Genomic DNA, 27,818 nt, shown 5'->3' with positions numbered 1-27,818 from the left:
GACAGGCTCACTGCAAAATGTCGAAAAACATATACCTCCCTTACGGCGTGACGTCTGAGAAGGCTCACATCAAGTCTATGGAACAGTACCGGGAAATGCACAACAAATCGCTGGAATCGACAGCGCAATTTTGGTCGGAAATCGCGTCGCAATTTCATTGGGAAACGCCGTACGACATCAACAACTTTTACTCGTACAACTTCGACGTGACCAAGGGGCCTGTGCAAGTCAAATGGATGGAAGGCGCCACTACAAACGTGTGCTACAACCTGCTGGACAAGAACGTGCGCAACGGGATGGGTGACAAAGTGGCTTTTTACTGGTAAGTTCGGCACTTGACAATATTATATGGTTTTTTTCATTTTTTTTTCTATTTAAGTAATTAACTGATTCGAAAAAAAACCAAAATGTTTTTACGTCGTTATAAACTTACGATGAATAAAAATAAACATAAATAACTAATAAGATATATCTTCTTTACTACCTCGTTGTGCGATCGGTTTTCTAGGAAAATGTCATGTGATGACTGTGATGTGTTGTGATAGGCGTGGTTATAGCCTATATAGATTTAGAAGTTTTGTAATGGAGAGCTCCTTCGATTTTATTCAGGTCGTTGTGCGTACAATTTTCGTATTGGTTTCCCGGGTCATTGTGCAGTGGTTTATTTTACATAAACCTAGGGGCTTTGAACGCTATTCTCAAGAATTGGTTTTGGAAAATAAGCAATTTTTGTCTGAAAAGTGGTAGCCCATGATAGGTATACCTTGCGTTAGTACCTAACTAAAACCTTATAATTGCGTATAATAACACTATAATATAGCAGTTTAGAACATTTAATTGATAAGGTTTGATAAGGGGTGCTTATAGGATTTTCATCCTTATGGATCTTGGGATAAGTTTTTTGTTGATTTGAGTTTGCTGAGATAATTTTTAGTTTAGGTGACTAAATATTTCACCGAGTTATAGTTGCTGTTCCATTGGATTTCTTGGTTTCTAGTTTGTACTAAGGTTGAATTTGTGTATTCTAATCTTGGGCTCATTTTTGGTGGGTATTAAAGTTTGTTTCCTGTTTGAGGACCACAGGGATAGTTCATCAAGGGAGTTTTGTAGATATTTTCCCATTTACAATTTGTTGTTATATGACTGCTATATTACTTTACGGATAAGATTTTTAGATCTGATCTGAGAAAACCTCAGATCAGATGATTTTGTTTATTTTTTTTATAAACAAAATATAATTACAAATTATAAATTAAATAAAAATATCGTTGTTAGGCTTATAATATATTTTATTATTATATACAATATACTTTATATACTTGATAGTTGATAGACGTTTTATATGAATGACGAATGTCTCGATCCTGGACAACAATGTTTTAAATAATATTTAAAATTTTATCGAAGTTCAATGTTCATGATTCATAAATATTAATGAGTGAATGACAAACTAGGTACCCCGCTTACTAGGTAGATGAATTTGAATAATGTACTTTACTTTTCTTGGCTAATACACGTGTCAGTAATAAAAAAACCTAAATTATTGTAATATCTAGGTACCTACCCGGAGTTATAACTCCCAGTTATAGGTCAATTATGAGGTCTTATATTTGTTTCAGATAAGTTTGATACCAATTTATAAATACTGCACATTTTTACAATAAAAATATTATGTTGGCTAAGCAGTATACAATTAATGTTTGATTACATTGCGTTATAAAATAATAAAATAATAATTTTTAAATTTTAAATTTTTAGTTTAATGCTTTAATAGTCCCGATTAAAAAAAAAAATTGTTGATTTATTTTATTCTAGCTGTTTTGTCCGACGCGGTGTCTGAGCCAGAGATTAAACAAATTCGTTTTTTTGAAAACATATTTGTAAAAAAAATGAGTATTCCATATTTTTTTTATCTATTTAGTATTAATATAATATATATTTTTATAATTATAATATTATAGTAGGTAATGTAATTACCATTATGTAACCTATGGGAACCATTTAAATAAACAAAAAGAATATTGCTTTTTCTTGAGCTGAAAACGATGCATGTGTGTACTACCCTTTTGCTACCTATATAGGGGTTGAAATAGGCTTGAAAGTTAAAACCTTCTCCGGTTCTTTATGAATAACTTTATCATTAAAAAAAAATCAAGATAATCGGATGTGTAGTTTCTGATATTAGATGTTACAAAGAAACTAATTTTCAAATTCATACATAGTTAGATAGATAGGTGCATTATATATTCCATAAATATTATATTATTGTATAGCCATATTATATATGCTCACTGTCAATTAAATTTAATAGTAATTTTAACTCAATTCTTCGTATAGATGTGAAAAGTATAAATTGTACGTACAACGTACTACCTACCTACTTATTTAAAATTTACTTTTTATCTAACTTCAACAGATAGTATATTGTTACTTGTCATACTCCACAATGATAAAATATTTGATGATTATAAAGTAAATATAAATATTTATGTAGCCATACATTATACCTACCCACTTAAAAATCAATAGATTAATTAAACACCTACCGGCTGTATTAAATTAGTTTTTAATTATACTTGTTATTGTTGCTAAAATAAAATCGAAAGTATGGCAAATACCTCACTGTTTAAGTATTAGAAAATATGAAACCTTAATACCTATTCAATTATATTAGCATAATAACACATATTTTAAAATGCAGACTTTTAAGATTACACCGAAACACGTAGTTATACATTTATACAATACTGAGGAATGAGGAATATCTTTGAATTATTTAAAATCTTTGGATTTATTGCCTAACTACCTTTTTTCAGCTATTTTATAAACTTTGCTTTAAGTTATTACTAATTTAAATACTACTTAAGCTTAAAGTCAATTGCAATTCATAATTTATGCTTAAAATGATAACATCATATAACCTACTCATATTTTTAAAATTGAAGGTCAGCGAGTTAATAGTATTACAGTTTCGTGTTATTATATTTTTTTACAATAAATTATTAATTATTACCTACTTATACTTAATCTTCATGGCCATTTTTGCTCATAAGTAAACAAGAAGTACTAAATTTGCTTGGAGTTAAAAGAAAATAATATACCCATACTTAAATTTACGTTTATAATATTTATCTTAACTATTGTTAAATTAGTATCTCGACTAGTACTTGTTTGTTATCGCCCCGCCCATCACCAATTATTTACCTTAAATATAAAACTATAACACGTTATACTCGATGTTTTTCCTCCACAAAGAAAATCTAAGAATCATATGAACCTATGTTTTTATTTATAAGTAAGAGTAACCACGACAATGAAAAGCTTATGGCAATTGGTCAGAAACAAAAAACGGGAATCCAGCTCAAAACATATTGAGATACATTAAAATTCGATACTCATATTCAATATTATTTCTCTGTCTCTCGAATCTCGATATCTCACTTGCGATAAGTCTAGTGCCTATGTAATCTATTTATGGATTTAATATTTGAAATTTATTATATTTTATCATATTATCATACATTCATATTGTTAGTATGTTTTGTATGCTTGTCAGTTGTCGCTAAATTGTATGTGTGATTTTAAGTGCGTACCTATCTCACAAAAGTTATTAACTTATTTTAAAACATTGTTAAAAATAATTGTCTTAGAGTTATTCTTTATACTGTTTAATATTGGTATTTACAACAAAAATATATACCCTTACAAAACAAATATAAACTATGACATTTAGTGATTTTTAGGATTAGGAACTTATCTTATATTTTTTGAAGTTCCTTACTTTATTTACGTGCAATTATTAAATATTAATTTATTAACTACATGCTACTATTGATATTATAAAGTATAAACAATATAATATTTTATTTACTTTTAGTTGAAAGTTATACAACGGCCTACAAACTACGGTATACAACGGTATATATAAATATCTGAGTTCAGTGATTAATCGCCGAGTGGCGGGGTGACAAAGAACAATAGGTACCGTTTAATTATAATGATTACCCAAAAGAGGGTTTATTTAGCTTTTATTAATATAATTTAAATATTGAAAAAGTCGTCAAGAAGGTAACCTCTATGCTGTGCTCCTGAACAGTTTTTAGGTGTAGAATGTTTCTCGTCCATCCTCATTTAATAGATTACTGTATTGGACATGTGTTAAATTTTAATTCAATGATAAATGGACGGTCTAACTTAGGTTAGGTACCAAACAATTTATTATTTTAATAATAATATTAAAATGTTAACAAATTAATGTTCTTATTTTCTTTTGTTATTCTCAATTTTTTTGAAAAAATACTGGGATTTTTACTTTTAACCCCCCCCCCTCCATCAGTATAAGCTATGTATCTAACTTTCTACCAGAGACCGCCCTTAACGTTGAAAATCGTAGCATTTTTTCTGCTATAAAATTGACAGTTTAATCAATCATATTTGTCTATGTGTACCTACAACTCACTAGTCTGACACAACTGCAAAATAACTATATGTTTATTATTTATAAATAGTATTGATTTAAGAGAATGTGTGTTGTCTTTGCCTACATTTTACATACTACATAGCTAATATATTTTCATTCGTCAGTTTATTTTGTTACTTTTAATATTTAAGTAAATGGACCCACTATCAAAGTTGATGATAAGAATATTATCCGTGTTCTATAAATTGTTACGTTTATATTATAATGTTTTATAATAACCTACGTTAGACACTAAAATATTAAAACTTAAAAGTAAGTACTCATTAATCCCTTTCTTATTTTAAATTTAAATTTTAAAAAAATCGACGAAAGAATACAGATAATAATCTCAGCTTTAAATTGTATACTAGCCTATAAGTAAATAGTATTGTTATTAATTGTTATATTATTTTAAAAAAGGAATGTGCTGAACGAAAACTCGCTGTGAACCTTTTGCATAGGACCTCGCGGTGACAACACATAAGCGTCCTTGTATATCACAACGATAATTCGAAAAAAAAATTAAGCATTCCATTTTCCGATTATTTGATTTTTTTTAACATACCTTTATAATTTGTTTTATGTTTTCACATATAGTTAATAATATGTGTAGTTTCGATATAATGTTGTCAGTATCTACATTCTATATTATTGAAACATTTTTAATCGTTTGATGATCACTTATTTTTAGCATACTATTAAAGAAGAAACTAGTTCACGCGATACAGGGATAATGTACACTAATTAATATTATAAAGTAGAATTATTTTAAACTCCTATAAGTTATAAATTATGCAAATTCAATTGAAATGAAAATAATTTAAATAGAAGTACATGTTCCAAATATTCCTTTCATTATATAATGTGTAGTATAAAAGATAAATTGATTTTCATTCAAATTAATTTTGTGTTTCCGATATTAGATAATATTATTTATATTAATACCTAGTACCATAATAGGTGTCTATATAGTATATAACTATTAAATCATTTTTACTATACTTTGATTTCGATTAGAAATACGATTTATAATATTATGTATGGTGATATATGACACAAAATATGTGCAGTATATTACAATTCAAAATAGCTGATTGATATAAGTTCTTGCTGAGTTCAAAAAACAGGGAACTCGCTCTGCTTTATTATAATAGGAAGGCATCTATAATACATAAATAGATAATGTGTTTTAAGTGTTATAGTCCTTGAGCGGTCGCTATAAAATATGTGTTAAATTGTATGCAATGAAAAATAATTTAACGAAACATTTATTCTGAATTTGAGAGTGAAAGAAATTGGTGCATACCTAGTTATATTATATTTCTAAGGATGCATCTTTAATGGTTTTATGTTAGGTTATTAAAACAAGTTTTTTTTTTTAATGCGGTTGGTTGATCTAATGTTTGACAAAAACATCTTATGACTACATCACATTGGTATAACTTAAAAGCCATTAATCATTACCAAATACCCGAATACGATAATTTTCCCTAAAAATCATACCAATCTATTGAATCAGTTTTTTTTTAAAAAAAGGCGTTTTGCGAAAACAAATAAATCCTGAATTAATGAATTCATTTTTGACTGACAATTTTATCACCTATTATTTATAAAGTTATAATTTATAAATATAGGCGTATGCTGTATATAATATTATATCATATAGAATGATATAGAATAGTGGGTATGTAAATATGTAATGTTTATAATTTATACCCATAATACTTTAGTTTCTAATATTTCATAATTTCGTGTAGGTAGGTACTTATTATGTGGTTACTGGACCGCGATGCCGTGTCAGCGGATGATCGAGAAAATTTTAATTGTAAGTCGACTAGTCGTATACATCTAGTCATAAACTCGTAAATGATAATCATATAGTATTGATAGGTTTACAATAATTACCAACTATCGATAAGGTATTAAAAAGAGTGTGTGCCATGTTTATATTATAGCTACTTTACCTGCTTTAGTTACCTATCTTACATTTTGCATTAATTATTTTATGGACATTGTACCACGATAACACGTCGGACAATTTATGGCAATTTTAATTTTAAGTAGACAATAGTTCCACGTAATGTATACATATTATATGTACTGTCACAGTGTCGTAATTCCCGTCGTCAATGAGTTTATATAATTTAGTGGTGTACGTGTAAGACGTACTTAATATATATTTTAAATTTGAAAGTGAATTACGTATATATAGGTACCTATGTTATATAGGTGATAGCCAATAGGCCAATAGTATAGTGGGCAATTCTAAATTAATTGTTTTGGCCGAATAATAAATTAATTTCAAGTGGCTGTATCAGTGACGTAGCCAGGAATTTCCAAGGGGGGGGGGGTGTTATAAAAAATAACAACCTTAATTGAAAAAATAAACCATGAATATAATTATGAAAAAATAATACCGTAATTGCCTATATTTATATTTTGAAGTCAGATTTAGGTAGGTATTAATTTATAATTATAATAAAAAAAATCTATACAAAAAAAGTAGGTAGTAAATTTTATTTTATTACTAAATTATATATTATTACCTTTTTATTTATATGGTAAATGTGGTAATAACTATAAACCATAGACCACCATAGTTCGTTTTATTAATATTCAATAATCAATATTTTCAAATCACTTTTTTATTATATACAATATACATTATACATGTAATGAATAAACATGGTCAAGGGGGGTGTTGGTGCAACTACAACACCCCCCTCTCTACACCACTGGGTTGTATACATTTAAATAAAGTAAAAATATATTGGAACTGTAGTACATTTCTAGTAAAGAGTGTACTACCTAGGCAATAACAGATTTCAATCGATCTTTGAGAAGGTTGGCTTTTATGAAAGAGCCAGAAATGTATCATTCTGCAAATCGATAATAATGCACCGTTGTTGAAACAAAAACATATTAAGCTTAAAACGAAAATCTGAAGAACATCCAGAGTCAAAGCCTGCTTAAATATTAGGTAGGTGATAAACTAGCGCTATGTGCTATATTAGCTGATGTAACTGAAGAAGTTTTTAGTCGATTACCAGAAACAGTTTGCAAAATAAATAATTTCAAAATTATAGGTCATATTAAAATGGTTCTAGTTTTAAGATTAAAATAAGTTTTTATTTTTAAAAAATTATTAAGTATAACAAAATAACTAAAACCGTTTTAGGAAAAACCGATATTTTAGGTTCGAATATTTAATTTCGTCAACATTTGAACTTTAAACGCTTTTAAAAAATGTGTAGGTACTGTATTTTTGGTATTTTTTAATTTATTAAAGCTCTTATGTTGAACACTATATTGTATTACATATTCAAGATTTTTAACCAAGAAACAGAAATGTCATCGACATAAATAAAAAAGGCTTCCATATTCAACTTATATAAAAAATATCAAAATATTATAAATATTTTAAGTCTCGCCTTGTGGATTTAGAGACTAGACTACCAAAGTAAACAAAACTTTGGGTTGCCCGACTGTATAGTAGTTAATTATGATAATTACTATGAATTTATGATAGATATAAGATATAAGTACCTAGGTAGAATAGGTAGATACTTACTAACATAATTTAATAATATCTACCTATTGCATGTATATTATACAATATTATAAAAATATTACTGCAATGTTCTATGTCACTTTTTGTCATGCATTTAGTATTGTAGAGAGGAGCATTTCATGTTTATCACCTCCAAAATCATAAAATAATTTGTCTCAGCTCCCCCCCCCCCCCCCCAATCATGAATAATCGTCTATTTGTCTATTTACACCTTCATTCAACATTACATGATGGATTTACTCTACCAGATTCAGTTCGTATTATATATGGGCACTGAATACTGATATACCAACTGTATAGCTTGTAATTGATATTCTCGTCCAAAATATTAAAATGTAATATATTAATATTTTTTATGAATTAAAATACTATGCTACTAACTAGTTATCATATTTTTTTATTTGAAATCCGAATATAAATCGTAACCCTATATAGTAGTAAGTATTAGCCAATACATAGGTGTATCATACATTATAATTTTTTCTCTATATTTCATAAATTATTATTGAGTGTCTTAAACATTCGTAATACTTAATTACCCATCCATTATTCATTATTCATCTTATATTCTTATGCAATATATATTTTTTAATCATACAGTTTATGTATCGTAAGAATACTTAAGCTGCATTTAATCAGATTTTTATTTCTAAACATATTTCTTTTTCCTATAAGAACAATTTTTATTTTTATTTTCTGATGAAAACATTTACAGAATTTTATAACATATTTTGTAAAATTTGACAAAAAAATCATTTTTTATTCTTTTTTCACTGTAGGGCTTTCTCAAACTGCGACGATAATTTTATTGATAATACCTATAATTAAAAACAAATAAGGCAAATACAATTTACATTTATCACATGAATTGTTTTCATCTCGTATTACACGTTTGATTGTTTCTTTCGATGAACAAATAAAATTTTACGTTCAAAAGGTGAAGGTTATACCTTATACATAAGGTCAACGTTTTTGTGAAATGTATCACTGTTTTTGATTTTAAAAACAGATCACTTGACTTTCTTACGTGGTTTAAAATATATTTGTTTTATTTTTAAATACTTACTGTTACTGTGGTAATAATAATAATAATGATAATAATAATAATAATAATAACTAATAAATATAAACTATTTTCTAGTACCGGCCGGGTTGTATTTATTTTATTGGAATAAATTAATTTTTACTGTAGTTCACTGTAAAGAAAATATTGAAATGTAAAACAAAATATCATGTTTAAATTTATTCAAACAATTGTAATCATATATTTGTTAATTGCCAACAATTCTCATTTCTTAGTACTATCCAATTAAAATGTAAATTTGAATCTATTTTTATAACGATAGATTGTCAATGTCGTTGATCATATGATCAAACCAATACATTAATACATTAATGATATAGTTGAACATATTTGATATATATCATATATATGACCTACCCACTGTTTACTAATCAGTAATCGTTATGTATCAAAATTTGTTTGTATTGCTTATAAATGTATTGTAAAATATTTGTGAGAAACCATAATGCTGGTTTAAAATTATATTATTTATTATATTTTAAATTGTATAGACATCTAATATCAAGTATCAACAGCCAATAACATGAAGTTGTTACGATCTCATACAATATAAAAATTGTATTAATTAGCTATTTACTAGCAATTCTAATTTAGTTCAAAACTTTGAAATAAAATCTAAATAAATTATTATAGCCTTATAGCCTGTAGGCTTACATTTATTGTACCGACAGTAAATTTCGTTAAACGACTTGCTGGACATTTTAATAATTTATTTTTAAATAATTAAGGATAATTTATTATAGGTATTAGATACCTAGGTAATGATAATTATACAAAAGTACTTAACCAAAATGTATTTTAAAGAATTTCATTTTACATTGGTTTTGTGAACAATAAAATTAATCCATGCGGGATGCTACATATCCAATTAACTATCGCAGACCGCTAAATGATTAATCACAAATTAATATCTATACTATAGATTCTATAGTGCTTAATTCTAATAAAAATTGACCTATTCAGCATAATTTAAAGAAAAATATAGCTTCTATAGATAAGATAGGTACCTAGACTCCTAGTACCTACATTTAAAATACTTCTATTCAGCTAATAAATTAAAATAAGCTAATAGGTTGACTTATTCATATTTAATTTATCCTCTGAAAGTCTGAAATATACAATTTTGATAATATATACAGGTCGAACATTTTCTGTGACCCATATGTAGACATGTAGTATTTACTTAAGAATACTCTGTAATACTCTGAACGAATATTTTAGAAGTACCAGAAAAAAAGTCTTTAATTATATTTGTTTGAATATTTATGGTAGGGTTTATGAATAACCAATGAAAATAAACCCTTTAGGTAACTGTAAAAATTGATATTAGTAATTGAATGAGATGATCATATTGATGAAGTACTTAACTATTTAAGAACAATTATTGATTAATCACATATATTTTTAATTTTATATAGGGTATTAGTTCATAGTTATTTACGTATTTACAGGGTTAAGGAGTTATTTACTCTTTAGGTCCAAAAATATGATTTAAAAAAAAATGTAAGCTTATTTCTATTTAATATTTACTGCTTTACCAGCAGATAGGTACGTTGGTTACAACGGAAGCCTACTCCTGTTACTCCCAAGAAGGCCAGTAAACAGTCACAAAATATAATATTATATTCGGTACTTATAAGCTTGTTAAATTGCAGTCACTTAAAATGTGTAAAATTTCTATGTCCAATATATGTCGATAATAAAACATAATATATAGACATAAACCTAAATATTATATCCACTGTTGTAGCACTCGTATTTCAATCAAATTAATTATTATTTATTCATTAGAGTAACTAAAAAACTTCTGCAATCATATTATTTTTCTAAATTCGTCATGTACCCCGGTATCTGTGTATATTGGAAATAATATGCGTATTATTGCATCCTATAATAAAATGATAGTCCATATTGGCCTGGCGCAGGTCCAACTTCACAAACGTCGCTTGTTAAATATTGTCACTAATTATCATATTACATTGTAGTACGAGTACCTATTGTACATTCGAGTATTCGACACAATTACCCAAATAATTAAATTATAAGTACCCGAATAATTTAAATTTTGGAAAAAAAATTAACATTACTTTTTTAAGATAATGAACTTTATTAAGTATAAGTCTTTACAAAATCCAACAAAAACACAATTTCAAACACTTGCTTTAATTTCAAACAAAAAACTTGAAAAAAATTATAAAATATGTTAGGTATAAATATCTATACAATGGAAACATAATATTTAAGATTTAACAAAAATAATTGATAAGTGCATTATTTTCAGTTTCAAGAAATAAAAATACAATAACTTTTGTTTATAATTAATATTTTACTATTATTTTTTTTTGTATATAATTTATAAACACTTGCGCTTTATTTATGGTTTTGAATTTTTTATTTCTTGAAATTGAAACTTAAACTTTGATAATTTGAAAATAGCCAACTGGCAAATTTGATTATAGAACCAATTTTGATGTTAAAAACATTTATTAAAGTCAATTAGTTTATTTTTAGAATTTTTTTGTAGTAAATTAAAATTTAAACTTAATATTTTTTTGCAAAATATCATTTTTAGAAATTTCCCGACATTATTATATTTCTTAAATTATTTATAATCCATATTATTTTCACAACTGTTGTTAAACTTTCAAATAGTATCAATTTTTTTTTTGTCAGATCTTCCAGTCACAGTCTTACAACCAGTATAGAATCACATTTCTATTTTCTTTTTTATATTAAGTATATTGCAATTCATTTTTATGAATTTTTAATGTTTTCATGAATTGTTCGTATTAACATTTAGGAATAAAGACATTACCTACCTACCTATGTTATGCAGTTAGTTCAGACAATAATTGTCTTTAATTAATCAATAAAAAAAATATCATTAATTCATACATTTTGTTTTTATTTGTTTAGGGAAGGCAATGATCCGGAAGACTACAGCAAAATCACATACAAAAAGCTTTTAGAAGAAGTATGTCGGTTTTCGAACGTATTGAAATCCAAAGGCGTAGTTAAAGGTGATCGTGTTGCAATTTATATGCCAATGGTTTTTGAGATCGTGATTGCCATGTTATCGTGTGCAAGAATCGGTGCGGTTCATTCTATTGTTGTAAGTTCTAAACAAATTTTATGTTGGCTATGATTGGCCGACAGGGTATTCATTATTCACCTATTGGCTTTTAATATAGGTATACCTAATAGGATAATATATCTATTTAATACAGATATAGGTATACATAAGGTACCTGCAGGACTTTGACAGAAGAATTCCACCACGTTAATTTTGCCCATGAAACATAGACATCATAGTGTCATAGTCTAAAGTGTAAACAAACCAGTCAGATTATAAGCAAAAAGCTAGGTATTCGCAATTTTATTGTATAATATATGTAACTTCAAGTTCACAAGAACACAACATTTAATCTGCATATATATTGATAAAATTATTAATAATTTTATCTCATATTCATAAAATTGCAATAATTCCAGCCTATATTATTTCAAAAATCAAATTTACAAAAACCTATAAGATAGGTATTTGAATAAATTCAAGATTTTTCTTAATAAATTAGTACCTAATTATTTTTGAAAACTTAATAACACATAACTTTATAAGTTATAACAATTAATAAATAAATAGGTAGGTAATACTAGTTTTATAATTTTCTAAACCCAGTATTGATTCATTTAGTTTTCATAGCATATAAACTATAAACTATTATCTTAATGTACTCTATATAGTTCGTAATTTCATAATCTTATATTTTTGGGTATTAGTTCGCAGGATTTTCATCCGATTCGCTAGCAGAACGTATGGCCGACTGCAAGTGCAAAGTCCTTGTGACAGCTGATAGTGTGTACAGAGGAGACAAATTGTTAAACATTAAAAGCCTATGTGATATTGGTAATACATTAACACCCAATTGTTTATTAACTAAATTGCATTGTGAACAAATAAAAAATTAATATATATTTTCATATTATAGCAATGGACAAAGCCAAGAATTTTGGCCATGAAATTTCAACTTGTATCGTAGTTCGTCATTTACCACGTCTTTACAGATCCATGAACACATCTAATGGTTCAAATGGGTCTAACTCCGATATTATAGATCTACACTCAGATGTACCTATACTCAATATTATATTAAATGATAATCTGACGTTCTCGGTAATATGGGCAATTTGAAAGTATATGAGGGGCAACTTCTCTCCCCTCCAAAAAATAAAACAAAACGATAGTTTATTTTACATGCATTTATTATGTTATTATTAAATAACATAATTTGTTTAATCCCTGCTTTGCTGCTTCGTGTATACTTACTAGAGCCCTGATGCATGGACTAAGACTCGGCCCAACTTAGAGTGGGATAGTGATTGTTCGAACCGAAAATGCAAATACTGTTCGTGCTGTCAGGCCTAATTCACACTTTCGGGTCAATCGAGACACCGATAAAATAATTCAGATCAAATATACAATTATAGACACTTACAAAATAATTTTGGATCTGGCTGTCTCAAGACGTTTGATTTAATATATGCTGAGTCTATTTTTCGGATTTTCTAGTTGGGCTTGATTTTCAAATTTGGTTCGAAACCAACATAGAATTTGTATTAACCGATCGGATCCATAGCAGAATTCTATATACTCTATACCTAGTAGATTGAAGGGCCGTTTTTCTATACTTCAAATTACGCCTATGCGATTACCGAATTATATAGAAATAATATAGGTAACCTGCAGGATGTTGTACTTTAGGTTCCATGGACTGATGGACGAGATTGTTGGTGGCATGATGAAATGGATGACGTAGAACCTTCTTGTTATCCGGTCTGGATGTCAGCAGAAGATCCACTTTTCATGTTATACACGAGGTTAGTAGGTAGTATATAAGGTAGCTAATAATTTCATATTTTTTTAAAAATAATTTTTAAAGAAATTGTTTTTGGTAATGAGTGCAATAACTGGTAATATTTACAGGGTTCAAAGTTTTGAAATATTTTAATGTTTACTGTTAAAAATCGATTTGAATTAGGTTATTTTTTATTACTTTCCAGTTACTTACTTATTTATATTAAGCTAATAGTTGTAAAACTATATCTACCTATTTATTTGGTGTTACAAGTTAAAATATTTAAGTTTAACATAGGTACTATTTTGGTCGTCTATTTAAAAGCCGAATCTAAATTAAACAGAACAGGGAACACATAAACAAATAAATAATTAAGAAATATATTTAAATGATTTAGTTATTTGTTCAAATTTTAAAATACTCTTTTTTATTAATTAATAATTATTATTATTAGTGGTTCAACAGGAAAACCTAAAGGAGTGCTTCATACAACTGGTGGATACTTATTATACGCTGCTACTACTTTCAAGTATGTTTTTGATTATCATCCAGGGGATGTTTATTGGTGCACAGCAGATATTGGTTGGATCACTGGCCACTCTTACGTAGTGTATGGACCCTTAGCAAATGGGGCAACTTCAGTTATAGTAAGTGTTTTTTAATTTAATTATACACATCAACAGTTTGGTCATTAGAAAAACTAACTTTTATTCTGAAAGTAAAACTTAGTAAATAGAAAACATCAAAAAAATAAATTATAATTTTATTGAATAGGTATATCTATTAATGTTTTCTGAACTTTAGTTTGAAGGAACGCCATTTTATCCAGATAATGGAAGATATTGGTCAGTTATTGAAAAATATAAAGTTACACAGTTTTACACTGCACCGACAGCCATTCGTGCACTAATGAAGTTTGGAGAAGAACCAGTAAAGAAGTACAGACTTTATTTAGTAACTTTGTTTCTTTAATTATTAACTTGATTTTATTTTTAGACATAATCTCGATTCACTAAAAGTATTAGGTTCAGTGGGTGAACCAATAAACCCTGAAGCTTGGTTGTGGTATTACCAACATATTGGTAAAGAAAGATGTTCCATAGCAGACACGTTTTGGCAAACTGAAACAGGAGGGCATGTTATAACTCCACTCCCAGGTTGTACACCAATGAAACCAGGATCGGCAGTAAGTGTTTTACTGTACAACTATAAGAGACCGCCCCAAACAGCTACCAATTAACTTATTGGTATTTATAGTCATTTCCATTCTTTGGTGTTAAACCAATCCTATTGGATGAAAGTGGCAAAGAAATTGAAGGAGTTGGCGAAGGATACTTGGTGTTCAATAAGCCTTGGCCTGGTATGATGCGCACATTATTTGGAAATCATGAACGCTTTCAATCAGTTTACTTTAGCAAATTTCCAGGATACTATTGCACAGGAGATGGTAGATTAAAATTAATGTTCAAAGCTCATAATTTACAGGAGAATAATTGCCATTTCATAATAGGTGCTAGAAGAGACGAAGATGGATACTTTTGGGTGACTGGAAGAGTGGATGATATGCTAAATGTATCTGGGCACTTGATGAGCACTGCTGAAGTGGAATCTGTACTTACTGAACACCCTGATGTTTCCGAAGCTGCAGTTGTATCAAGACCACATCCAGTCAAAGGAGAGTGTCTTTATTGTTTTGTTACTCCAAATCATGGTGTGACTTTTACACCAAAACTTTCATCAGAGTTAGTTAAAAAAGGTAAATTTTACAAATAGTAATTATAAATACAGCCAACACAGGTAAGTATTATAGAATTAAAACTACCTAATTGATATTCATCAATTATCCATACAAATAAAATAATTTTACTTTAGTGAGGGAATCGATTGGGCCTTTTGCTATGCCAGATATTATTCAACATGCGCCAGGTCTTCCAAAAACTCGGTCTGGAAAAATAATGAGAAGAGTCTTACGAAAAGTAGCAATCAATGACAGAGAAGTAGGTGACATATCAACATTAGCGGACGAACATATAGTTGAAGAACTATTCAAAAACAGGCCGGAGAAATCGTAAATAGTTACCAGAAAAAAGTTATTTTATAATATTGTTCGGTGCAAACATGACCTACATATCAAATTGTGAATTTTTTGTCTTAAGTCCTTAGTAAGTTTGTAATCAAAAAAATTGTCTTAAACAATTAATTTAGGGTGACATATAGATGATCGTGGTTTATTATGATGAATATTATGTACTTAATCCAATAGAATGATGCTCGCCATCATAACTATTTGAGCTCATATTTATTGTAAGTGAATTATATTCTGTACTTATTAGTCAACAGTTGCTTATAAAGTTATAAGTTTGACAACCAATGTTGTCAGTTGTTAAGTTTATTATTATGTTTGAACTATTATAGTTATACGAAAATTATTATGATGATATAAAAATCTGCTTTCTTAATTTTTCAATAAGAGCAATTATATCAACATAATATAAATGTACCTAAATGATTGCAGTCATAGTATTTTAAGTGTTACTGTTATAAATAATTATAGTACAATAATTGCAAGGGCGATTCAAATGTAAGAACCATTACCAAACTTTAATTTATTATATTTACTAAGTATCTAACGCTACCATCCTCTCCAATAATGATTTTTACAATAAGAAACTGAATATATATACCTACCTATTTATAGAATGTCAAATTTATACAATATATTACTCTGTAAGTCAATGATATTTTAATATTATAGTACGTTTATTGTTTAAGTACAAATGTTCTGTCAAGAAATCAAAATGGAACAAATGATATCAAACTAAAGCACAAAACAACTATTTTTATTTTTTATTTTGCGACTACTTGTATTGTTTATTCAAATATGCTTACAGGAATGAACATCACAAAATCAAAGTTAAAAGTATCACATAACATACTTACGCAACACATACATATCATTTTAAAAGTTATTTTATAACAGTAAAAATTGTTAACCATATATTTAATCTATTATATTGTAATTTGTAACCAATATTGTTATATAATTTGAATAAATGAAGATAAAAATTATCAATACAAAATTGATACTAAATCTTAAATTATTCATGAATTAAATATTGTATTATTATTTATTTTTCATTAATACTAATTATCGGTTTTAATTAAATCCCCGTAGTACAATGTTTTTGAGTTCAGTCTATTGTTCAAGTAATTACTTTCTATTTCTGCCAAATTGCCTGGGCCAGCTAAAGAAATACACTAAATGACAAAAACAGATTTATAGTAAATACATACATTGGATAATACAAATATTGATATAATAATATTTAGCATGTACATAATATTAGATATTATATAATGTTATCAGATATAAATTGAAAACAAAAAAAATTACTCTTATATAAAGTGCATCTCACTTTAAAAACAGACAAAAAACATTTCTACACATAATCAAGAATAATAAATGAAACAAATTTCTCATTTAATAAATTGATTATTAATATGTTTTCAAAATATATCACTAGAGCAATTAATAATAATTCATATATATTTGAACCAAGGACTGTAACCGATCCAAAAATAAGTTTTTCCCAAACTATAAAATGTTTTAAATGTTGGGAACCCAGAACAGAGTTTAAATATCACCAAATAACCAGAACCAAAACCCACACATTTAAATGTAAAAATATTGTGCTGTGCAATGGTTATTAATTTTGTATTTATCTCCATAATAGGTTTCAGGTGCAAGGAATAATTTGTTAAACTAAAATTATTCTTGTTTAGTGATTTATTTCTTGTGAAATATTATGATTAAAATGACTACAGAAGTTTTGCTAATTCAAAATTGACTAGACTCCACCGTATATTTATATTATACTTTGATAATAAAATGTATAATATAAATGAATATTTTACGTGTCTAAAATTATAAATTAAAGAAGAATAAATTTGAAAAGAAAAATGATTGGAACTTTTAAATAGGTATGTATCATAACCAGAATACTAACATTAACTCTTGATATTTATTTTAAATAGTATTTAATCAATTTATAGTAAACCTAGCTAGAAATTTATTCTATACATTAAAAAGTTAAAAAACAAAAATTTTAAATATATATTTGTAATTTTAGAAAAATCTACTAATTTTTTAATTTATACACATATTTTTTCCATATTAATGAATGGGAATGTATGATTATTATGTATTTCATACTCATAGTTTTTATATTTGGTACATCTGCACCTCAAATCCAATTTTTTTTTAAATTTTGCATATTAAAAATGGAATAAAACAGAGATCTATTGGCTCACAAAAAGAAACGTTTTTTTGTTTGTATAGTCACCGAGTATTAGTTACAGAAAAAAGTTATAACAATTGGATATAATTTTAGACCTGTATAATATATTAGGTAAAAATCACCCAATAACTATTAAAAATATTTGTAGTTTACATTTAATGGAACTTAAGAAGGTGTAAGTTCACAGACATTATTTTATTTGCCAAGGGCAATGCTGTGCAGGATTAGATATTATATTTTATATAGACAATTTTTTTTATAACCTATATATTTTATACTCATCTATTTAACGTAGGTATTTTCTTTTAAAGGTTATACATACGAAAACTGGGTACACTATAACCCTCAGTTACCCATTCACATATTTAATAATTCTAACTGCGGAAGATTGATGATTCAATAGCCTAGTTTCACATCGCTTAAATAGAATTCAAAAATATTCATAGGGTACTAAGTAATATCAGTTGGACACATGGTATTATGTATGAGTGCAAAATATTTTATTTCAACTTATAGATATTTAAATTATTTTGTTCGATCATTAAATAATTTTAAACTACTAAGTTGAAATTATGTAAAATACCATTTTGAATTATAGTTATCTAATTTAAAAATTAAGTTTAAAAACATATTATAACTATAAAGTGTTAGTTATATTTAATAACTGTGTATTCTGATGAGATTTAAATATTAGCAATAGCAACCAATTGAAACATAGATTAAATAAATAAATAATCAGTTAAAATTAAACATACTTGCTTGTGTTCAATATTCTTTGGGAGAAAGAATGCAATATTTTTAGTTATCTGACGAGTTAATTCATATAAGTGTTTCCCGCCTCCATAACTCGGCATTATATCATCTATGTCAAAAGTGGTTTTTTGTGAATATTTAGGGCCACCCCATGGAGGTGCCAAAAATACAACATCTGCTTTTAAAGTAGGAGCCAATGCATAGTAATCTCCAATAATAAATTCTATGCGATCTGATACACCATAAACCTTGGCATTATTTCGTGCAAGTTCTATTTTATTCGGATCAATATCTATTGCAATAACTGAAATTTTCAATAATTTTAGTTGAATTCTCACATAAAATTGTTTTATCAAAAAATTATAACCATAAATGGATGAATACATTTTAAAAATAAGTCTACCTACCCTTTTTACTAGTTAATGCAAATTGAATGGCATTACTTCCAGCACCACAAAATCCATCAATTATCAGATCACATGTACACCGTTCAGCAATCATACGACTTACTACTTCTGGTGTCGCTGAATACCAACTTTCTAAAAAATAAACATATAATAACATACAAATAAAAAAGAGAAATACTTCTCCCTAAGGTGAGGTATACCTTCGTGGAAATTCAATTTTTATTTTTAGTTAAGTCAATTGCTGTAAACAATAAAATGGAATATCCATAGACACAAAAGCTAAGTTTAGATCTAAAAAGAGACTCTATGGAAATATTGTTTAAACGCTTTAAACCTGTTTTTATCACAGTTTCATCTTTTTGTAACTCTTCTTTACTCAGTATCACAACATTGTGACAAAAATATATTTAATATAATATAATGATATTGTAATTGTATGCTTACCACTGTCTAATTTTATTCCTTGGTCATATTTTTTAAACAACCTATATCTAGAATTCCAATATTTTAACAATGAAATGTCTTTTTGTATTTCAGCAGGTAATTTTTTAAAAATTTTTGGATCCAATCTTTGACGTTTCGTAACATTTTTTATTTCTCTTTTTCGTTTGCGTTTATTTTTAAGAATTCCATCACTACCCATGATTAAGTTTTAAGAGGAAACAATTATCATTCAAAATACTTTAATTAAATCTATTCTGTAGCCTGTAATTAAACCTAGCCACCTTGGAATTCGGTTTGTATAATACTAGTATAGAATTATGGAGTAGTAATTTAAATATTACTCTATGGAATCAGTAATGAACTATAAAAAACAATTCTGTATTTTGTAAATGGTGATACTGGAATATTCTTATTATCACGGAGTACGCGCACGTCGCGCACCATATTTTGTTGTTTATAAGAAATATTTTTGTACAGGCTATATATATATAATATCAAGTCTTATTGTTCTGTGGTTTTATACTTTTATCACAATATTATAACTGTGGGTTATATTGATAGTATTTTTACATAATAATTATTAATTAATATTCGATACCGTGATTTTCTGTCTTTGTCGAACACACGCCCGGCATAGGACTTTAGACTTGTTCTTTGCCAAAGGTATCGATTGATATAGAAAAGCGATAAGAATATTCTGAAATCAGATTTGAATTTGTCGTCTTGAATTCTCCAAAACATTTTTAATATGACAATTTTTCAATAATTTTTTTTTCAACATAACGTTTTTGGGAATTTGGAGGATAATATCAAAAATGTGGAGAAGTTAATCACAAGTATAATAGTCTTGACGACAAATTCAAATCTGCATTTAGAACACTTACCGTATCATTAATCAATAGATCTATCGGTACGTTTGGCAAAAAACACGTCGAAACTCCTATGTAGAGCGTGTGTCAAACAAAAACAAAAAATCAATGTATCGAATTCCCTTTATTATCAATATAATATCTGTAAACCTTGTTGTAGTAGAACTTTTTTAATTTTGTTTTGTTAGTAGGTACTATTACCACAGACTAAATTCATATAGTCTGTGCTATTACTATAATATGTCCATGGTTTCGCTTTTTGCAGTCCAGCACACGATTTCAGATCTCAGACTAATTAATAATTTATTATTCTGATTTTATATTTTCATCTATTCAGTGGTCTTGCTATTGATATAACGATAACATGGCTGGCAGCTAATAAGAAATGGAGAACTACGATGTTTGCGAAGCGAAGAGTGGTGTGGATGTGTAACAAAAAACTATGGTGATCACAGACATCAAAACATGTATTTCTATGGTGACAAGGTCAATCTATTTTGTCATGCTGTTGACCACGAGCACAATAATATTATAATAGTATAATATTGACCATGAACAATGAACATATTATGAACATTTGGGTAGTAGGCATTATATCTATTCTGTGTAGTGGCCAGTCGATACTCACGTAAATAGCAAATATCATAGTATTATATTGTTTTTTTTTTTATAGTATCACACTATTATCACAGATTATATAAAATATTTTAAATTTTAAAACTACAGAATAACTTTATTTCTTGGTCTGTTGCAGTGGCACGATCTTTAATCGTGTTCTGTGATGAAAATCACGATTTAAGGTATATTTTAAATCGCGGTGAAAATGTAGAATATATTAACACAATATTAATAAATTTTTAATCTGTGATAGTATTTTGGCGACGGGCTAAAAAGAGTTTAATTGATTAATGATAACAAGATAATGATAGTAAACGAAATAAACAATAGAACATAATATTTTATCATCTACAACGGTCAACGACCATAAATTATTATAATTGATCTCAATCCTGAAATATTTAACACTACTCAAAAGTCCTCGTACATTGAATTTTGTGTTCATCGGTATTGTACCGATATTTAAACGACTATCATGAAGCCTGTAATTGCTGCCGATGAAATGTTCCCAGAAGGGACCAGTGCCGTAATGGACTTGGATGATGAGGTAATTTATAAACAATTCATATAATATACACAGCGTGATTCACCAAACATGCTCACTCCTTTTTTTCTTCAACAACACAGTTGTTCAAAATCTGATGCTTGGAATTTTCAAGTACATTCTAAGAAGTTTGATAACTTATAAGACCATATTTTGAAATTCTTGAAAATTTTGATGAACCTTAAGGAGAATCATGTGAAGGTACTTCTGTTTTTCAAATAAAAACTTCCGTTTTTACTGTAAATTATTTAGTGGAAATTGATTTCTGAAAATGATGACGTACTAAAGTCAAAATTCGAACCAGTCGTTTTTGAGTTATGTAACTTTGTGTATAAGAAAAACAGATCCATGATTATATGTTTGGAAAGTATGGGAGCTATGGTAATTTAAACAATTTTAGTAATCATTATTTATAATTTTTAAAAATGAGCAAAGTATTATTACACTATACTCTATTCAGCGAGAGAACAGATTTTGAGCATCCCACTGTGTCATTCTGGTACCAAATTCGGTTTCGCTATGTCAGAGGGAGGGTGGGGTTGCTCAGAAGAACCGTTTTTGCTTCTCTTGTTGAACAGAAAATAGATCTAAAATATTACATCTGTTTCATATTTTTGTAAACCATTTTTTAGAACTAATTTCCTTATTACAAACATTTTATAATTGAGAAACTACTTGTTTGATTCTTGAATAAGATACATAACATTTCTCAAAAATATTATCCACTAATTAACTTAAAGTGAATAAAGGTGGTTTTATTTGAAAAAAACAGAAGTTTTTATCACCAAAGGACAATCTATGGTAGTAGTACGAATCTGATTTTTTATAAATTCATTATAAAATAAAAAAAAATGGAGGTAGCATGCTTAGTGAATCATAATGAGCATCATTAAATTATTAAATGTTTTGTTCATAGACGGGAAGCAATGTTATATTTGAAATGAGTGACAAAAGTCTACAAGCTGATTTTTATAATGGTACGTTGTAAAATATGAACACATTATAGTTTAAGATTTAGCTTATTTTGGTTATTTTAATATTCAATTTTTAATTAATTATAATTAAATTATTTTAAAAAAATGTATACTATGATCATGTATATTGTAATGTTTAGTATTCTAAATGTCTACAAAAAAAATAAATATGCAGTATGGAGTTTTGCGATGCTCCTGGAAATAACTTCAAAAATATCACTCATCACCGGTATTAAGAAAGCCTGTTATGCCCATCTGCCTACTACCATATAATGTTCAACAGTTAATAATTCCATTTTTATAGTCTTATAAAAATAAATAGTAAAACAATATTTTGTGTATCCATATTATATTATATAACACTATGGAAGCCCATATTTATCATACAGTGTTCAAGTGTGATAACTGCTTCAGAAATATTGAATTTGATTTGGTAATAGAAATTAATCAATTACCTAATTTCAACAAAAAATGTGTTAATATACTTTTTTTTTTTTTTTTTTTATTGATCTTAAGCTTCGGCAACTGAGGCCATTAGCTGTAGGTTGTGGTACTGTAGGGTTTTTTTTTTTTTTTGGGACTGTTGGGTTACTGTAGGGTTATGGAACACGTGTGTGGTTAATATACTTTGTTTAAGATGTATATATTATATTTAAAAACTAAAAGGTGTTGGCTGCTTTCCTACCATTTTTTTTCATATATAAATCTGCCTATAAATTCAATTTACTGAGCATACTATTCTTCATTTTTTATTGAAATATTAGTTTTTTCTACTTTATAAAATCATGCTAGCATAATTGTTTTCTACAATATATATAATATTAAAGAATGAATTGAATCAAATTTCTAGAAAATTGAAAAACTGAAAAATTCTAAAAAAATCATATTCACTAGCTTACAGTAGTTGATTTTTAAATTAATGGATATACCTTTCATAAACTTACTAGCAAAAAAGTTAGGAAATCTTAGAAAAACTAGTACATTTATTACCCTATTCTCTCGATACCCACAGGTATTTTATTGTTTTGTTTATTAATGGACTACTTGTGTTTTTCAGATTTTAATGATCTTAATGATGATGAAGAATTTTAACATACCAATGTTACCTCATGAAAAAATTACACACAAATTACTTGACTCATAATAACAAAAAAATGTCAATGTGCTTTTTTTTTAAACTTTTGTATTATGTCAAGTATTTGTTATAAATTTTAGTATTAAAAATAATAAGATATTGAAAGCTTTATTTCATTTTTTCATCACAAATTGCTTTTTATTATTAATTATAATATAAGTGTTCTAAAGTACAATTATTCTTAATTTTTTTTTATCCATTATAAGTAAAATGTGCAAACAATTTAAAATGTTAAAATGTTCACAGCTCGCTTCCAAATTACAAATAATAAAACCTATAAGATTCACTACATAATAGTCTTACTTAAAAATTTAATAATAGGTCAATTCACTCCAATATTAAACTGACCAGTTAAACGAATTATTTTTATTTCAGAATGTACAATTTGCTAAGTAATGCCTATGTAAGACAGACAACATATCATATAGGTAGCATCCCCTTAAGTCCCAATACTAATTATTGACACATATAAAAAAAACTCTTAAAAATATATTTTTGTGTTTCTTTGACCAACTTCAAAGATTTTTGAACAAATAATTAAGTATAAAATTATAGAATACTACATCATACGCTAATGATTCTATATTTATCATCTCACGGTTTAATGTGCCTTGCTACCCAATTTGTCATCCAACTATTTCAGTACCTAATTTATAAAAAGCAAATAATTTTTTAATACATACAACACATTTGTACTGTACTGATAATTAAGTTAACATTTTAGAGACTTGTAATTGAAAACAAGTTGTACATAGTATATTATGAAAAAATAAATGTTTTCATAAACTTAATATTGTACTTTTTCATAATTATCAAGTGTTCCATGACCTAAATAATGTTAAACAATGACTGGACAATTATGGTCGACCTGAATAAATGTAGTCATTAAATGATAGACTGAACCATATATTTTAACAGTGTAATATATGTTTATTACTTACCTTTACTATTTTTATTAATAAATATTATTTATACATTAATAACATTTTATAAATTTCACTGTGAAAGTGTCGGGTGTAAAATAAAAATGCAAACCCTTGAATATTTGGCACTTATTTTATTTTGTCTACCTTTGCACTGGGTAGCGAGCGGTGTATTACTTTATAAGTTCAGTTAAAACTATATTGTTGCAATTCTTCAATATTTGACAATTGTAGATTTTCCCAAGGCTGGAAGAAACTAATGCAAAAATCAAAATTCCAAATCATTCCAGGTTAAATGGTACCTAAATTAAAGACATCGTTATTATTTAGGCTGGAATGGTTAACTGCAAGGAACTTTTGATGCAGCTTTACATAAATATAAATTTTAAAAAACATTGTGAGAAGTAAGTAAATGTTTATTAGGTATCAAAGAGTATGCAAATTAAAATAACATTTGTTTTAAAAAATATCCCTTAAAATGAAATATGTAAATTAATTTAAATTGTTACACAATGTCTAATTATTGGTGATAGAAATAATTATACATAACAAATAGCATAGCTTATACTGTCTTTAACCGCATTAGAAAAGTTATTAAATGAGGGCATATTTTTAATTTAAATATTTATTAGTATTTGAAAATATACTAATTGATTTCATATACATTTTTTAGCAGTTAGTTTAATGATAAAAATTTCAAGTGAAATCTTCCCGAATCCTTAAAATAGTTGAATAGTTTAAAAAAAAATGAAAATTTTCACAGTCTAATGATGTTTAATAATAAGTGACGATATCAGTGAAGTATATCAATCCCAATAGGGTTCATCAATTTGGTAATTTTCAACATCATAGTTGTAGACAATATTCTCATTTTTAGTTTGTTGAGCTTGAACTTTGTGTGGTTGCATTTCTTCAGCTTGAGCAAACCTAGGCTTATGAGGGCATGTTAGTAAATGATTAGCCATTTCATGTTTTTCTAAATAATAGTAATGCCCAAAAGGACATTGAACTTTATTCGGAAATGACTTTTTGCACTTTACAAGATGATACGGCAACCTGTGACGTCGAAGTCTGTGGTTCGGATTTAATGGACATTGCACCATGTCTAAGTAATAGATACTAAAATCAACGATCTCGCATGTGGATGGATCATCATTCATTGATTCTTGAGATGAAGACATTTCCAATATAGTTGCCTGTTGGTAAAATAACAAGTCAATCATTAGGTATTTTAACATTTGAGAAAGAAAATTAACGACAAAATAATGTGTGCATAATATGTCTAGATTGTTATCAACAAATAGTTTAAGAATAGTTAATTAACAACTAGGTACATGTTTCAGATTTAAAAATAATTGAATTAATTATTTGGCTTAAACATAATTTAATAAAGGAGTTACGTAAAATCTTTTATTATCAAATATTATATAAAACATACAACATGTATACTTGAGTACTGACACTGAGAGATTTGCTTGAGTTCTATGACAATAATTTATAAAAAAAACAAGACCAACAGGTATTACCAATTTGAGTTTACGTAGCAATAAAATATGAATAAAAAGAATGATTTATTTTCTAAAAAATTGTAAATAATTTTGAATCTAGAAATTTAGCAATAGGTACTATTCTAACATAAAGAAAAGAAAATTATTGAGGAACCATACAATGGTTCTGAAAATATAATTCTAATTGTTAACTAAGTAATTAGATATAATATATTAAACAGAATAATTCCATTGATTTGTTACCTACAAATACGAATACTAAAATTGAAGGTAAATTAAAATAAACATTATCATATTACTTTTCACAATATTTCAATAAAAATGTGGATCCAAACTCCGTGTGATACAGGATCAACGATGCAAATTTTATTATATTAATAAAAGAATTTATAAACAATAGTTAGAGAATATAGAAGCATTTGAGAAGTCGTACAACACGCTACCTAAATTTAGTAGCCATACCTGAATACTGGACAAATTGGACAATTAATACTAAGTACAAACTGCAGCTAAGTCGGGACAATATTATTTGTATATTTGTATTGCATTCAGATAACTTGATGTCTGTGATAAAATTGTAAAATCAAAGACTATAATAATAGCTTATAGCTATAAATTATAATTGATAAAAATAAATTAAATAATAAGTTATTTAATCGTGAATTGATAGTGATATTAATATCATATTATGAGCACTAAGTAATAACAACCACAATGTGTATTTAATACGCCTTGGAGTGTGTATTAATATTATAAGGTATAAGCACAGACTTCTATACTATAGATAAGGTACTCGCGTTATCGGGTGAAGCATTATCAACGCATGGTTGCCATTTTGTTGGTTGGCAAAACATTATAATAATTTTCGACTTTCGTTTCATGCACAGTAAAGTGAATCTGATGGTTCATGTTCATTATTTAAGTATTTTGTAAATGTAAATACGTTACATTTAAGCTGATTTGTATGTTACATTAATTGTAGTAATTATGCCAGTATCTTGTGTGGCATATGGATGTACCATTAGGTATAAATCCGGTCAAAATGTTCATTTTTTTCGGTAAGTTCAATTATATGTATTTAAAATTAAATAAACAATTTGGTACCTATAATCATAATTTATAATACATAAATGTAATAGTTTCTATGAATCATTGATATCTGTTATATTATACTAATTTTATAATATTCCTCTGTATTCGTCTGTATTTCATTATTTTACAGATTTCCTTTGAATAATGAAAATGTAAACCAAAAGTGGATTATTGCATTGAGACGAAAAAATTTTATACCCTCTCAATGGAGTCGTATATGCAGTATTCATTTTATTGACAGTGATTATGAAATAAGACCTGGAACTACTAAACCACGTTTAAA

The 27,818-nt window shown here is 27.2% G+C and overlaps 4 protein-coding genes across 5 annotated transcripts; 2 read left to right on the top strand and 2 right to left on the bottom strand.

Moving 5' to 3' along the window:
- Positions 1-17: 17 nt before the first annotated feature.
- LOC111038985 (acetyl-coenzyme A synthetase) lies at positions 18-17,082 on the top strand. The gene is made up of 11 exons (XM_022322264.1): positions 18-322; positions 12,031-12,226; positions 12,895-13,021; positions 13,104-13,243; positions 13,877-13,992; positions 14,425-14,617; positions 14,775-14,908; positions 14,967-15,156; positions 15,228-15,417; positions 15,481-15,726; positions 15,843-17,082. The coding sequence occupies exons 1-11, from the start codon at positions 18-20 to the stop codon at positions 16,040-16,042; spliced, it is 2,037 nt and encodes a 678-aa protein (XP_022177956.1). The 3' UTR covers positions 16,043-17,082.
- LOC111038986 (trimethylguanosine synthase-like) lies at positions 17,054-20,371 on the bottom strand. The gene is made up of 4 exons (XM_022322265.1): positions 19,873-20,371; positions 19,429-19,560; positions 19,024-19,325; positions 17,054-17,228 (listed from the first exon to the last, which is right to left on the bottom strand). The coding sequence occupies exons 1-4, from the start codon at positions 20,069-20,071 to the stop codon at positions 17,115-17,117; spliced, it is 747 nt and encodes a 248-aa protein (XP_022177957.1). The 5' UTR covers positions 20,072-20,371; the 3' UTR covers positions 17,054-17,114.
- Positions 20,372-21,437: 1,066 nt separating this feature from the next.
- On the top strand, positions 21,438-24,187 carry LOC111038989 (COP9 signalosome complex subunit 9). The gene is made up of 3 exons (XM_022322268.1): positions 21,438-21,906; positions 22,820-22,880; positions 23,935-24,187. Exons 1-3 carry the CDS (start codon positions 21,835-21,837, stop codon positions 23,967-23,969), a joined length of 168 nt encoding a protein of 55 aa, XP_022177960.1. The 5' UTR covers positions 21,438-21,834; the 3' UTR covers positions 23,970-24,187.
- A 1,401-nt stretch (positions 24,188-25,588) lies between these two features.
- Positions 25,589-27,052, bottom strand: LOC111038988 (gametocyte-specific factor 1-like). Of its 2 annotated transcripts, none has more exons than XM_022322266.1 (2): positions 26,906-27,052; positions 25,589-26,131 (listed from the first exon to the last, which is right to left on the bottom strand). In XM_022322266.1, the coding sequence occupies exon 2, from the start codon at positions 26,114-26,116 to the stop codon at positions 25,742-25,744; it is 375 nt and encodes a 124-aa protein (XP_022177958.1). In that variant the 5' UTR covers positions 26,117-26,131; positions 26,906-27,052; the 3' UTR covers positions 25,589-25,741. The 2 variants fall into 2 exon arrangements, with proteins under 2 accessions (XP_022177958.1, XP_022177959.1); XM_022322267.1 differs by having other exon boundaries at positions 26,743-27,025.
- Between the last annotated feature and the right edge of the window lie 766 nt (positions 27,053-27,818).

The sequence above is a fragment of the Myzus persicae genome, unplaced genomic scaffold (genome assembly GCF_001856785.1).
Source record: "Myzus persicae strain clone G006 unplaced genomic scaffold, MPER_G0061.0, whole genome shotgun sequence".
Taxonomy (NCBI): domain Eukaryota; kingdom Metazoa; phylum Arthropoda; class Insecta; order Hemiptera; family Aphididae; genus Myzus; species Myzus persicae.
The sequence above is the reverse complement of the archived record's forward strand: the minus strand, read 5'-3'. Positions and strand labels throughout refer to the sequence as shown.

What these genes read in the sequence shown, in the direction of transcription:
- LOC111038985 (XM_022322264.1), top strand. Translation starts at nt 18, where the DNA reads ATGTCGAAAAACATATACCTCCCTTACGGCGTGACGTCTGAGAAGGCT. An exon ending in ATGGGGCAACTTCAGTTATA is followed by an intron (nt 14,618 to 14,774) that starts GTAAGTGTTTTT and finishes TCTGAACTTTAG; the next exon opens with TTTGAAGGAACGCCATTTTA. An exon ending in ATCAGAGTTAGTTAAAAAAG is followed by an intron (nt 15,727 to 15,842) that starts GTAAATTTTACA and finishes ATTTTACTTTAG; the next exon opens with TGAGGGAATCGATTGGGCCT.
- LOC111038988 (XM_022322266.1), bottom strand. Translation starts at nt 26,116, where the DNA reads ATGTCTTCATCTCAAGAATCAATGAATGATGATCCATCCACATGCGAG.
- LOC111038989 (XM_022322268.1), top strand. Translation starts at nt 21,835, where the DNA reads ATGAAGCCTGTAATTGCTGCCGATGAAATGTTCCCAGAAGGGACCAGT. An exon ending in TAATGGACTTGGATGATGAG is followed by an intron (nt 21,907 to 22,819) that starts GTAATTTATAAA and finishes TTTTGTTCATAG; the next exon opens with ACGGGAAGCAATGTTATATT. An exon ending in ACAAGCTGATTTTTATAATG is followed by an intron (nt 22,881 to 23,934) that starts GTACGTTGTAAA and finishes TGTGTTTTTCAG; the next exon opens with ATTTTAATGATCTTAATGAT.
- LOC111038986 (XM_022322265.1), bottom strand. Translation starts at nt 20,071, where the DNA reads ATGGGTAGTGATGGAATTCTTAAAAATAAACGCAAACGAAAAAGAGAA. An exon ending in TGCATTAACTAGTAAAAAGG is followed by an intron (nt 19,326 to 19,428) that starts GTAGGTAGACTT and finishes TGAAAATTTCAG; the next exon opens with TTATTGCAATAGATATTGAT. An exon ending in AGAATATTGAACACAAGCAA is followed by an intron (nt 17,229 to 19,023) that starts GTATGTTTAATT and finishes TTTGTCATTTAG; the next exon opens with TGTATTTCTTTAGCTGGCCC.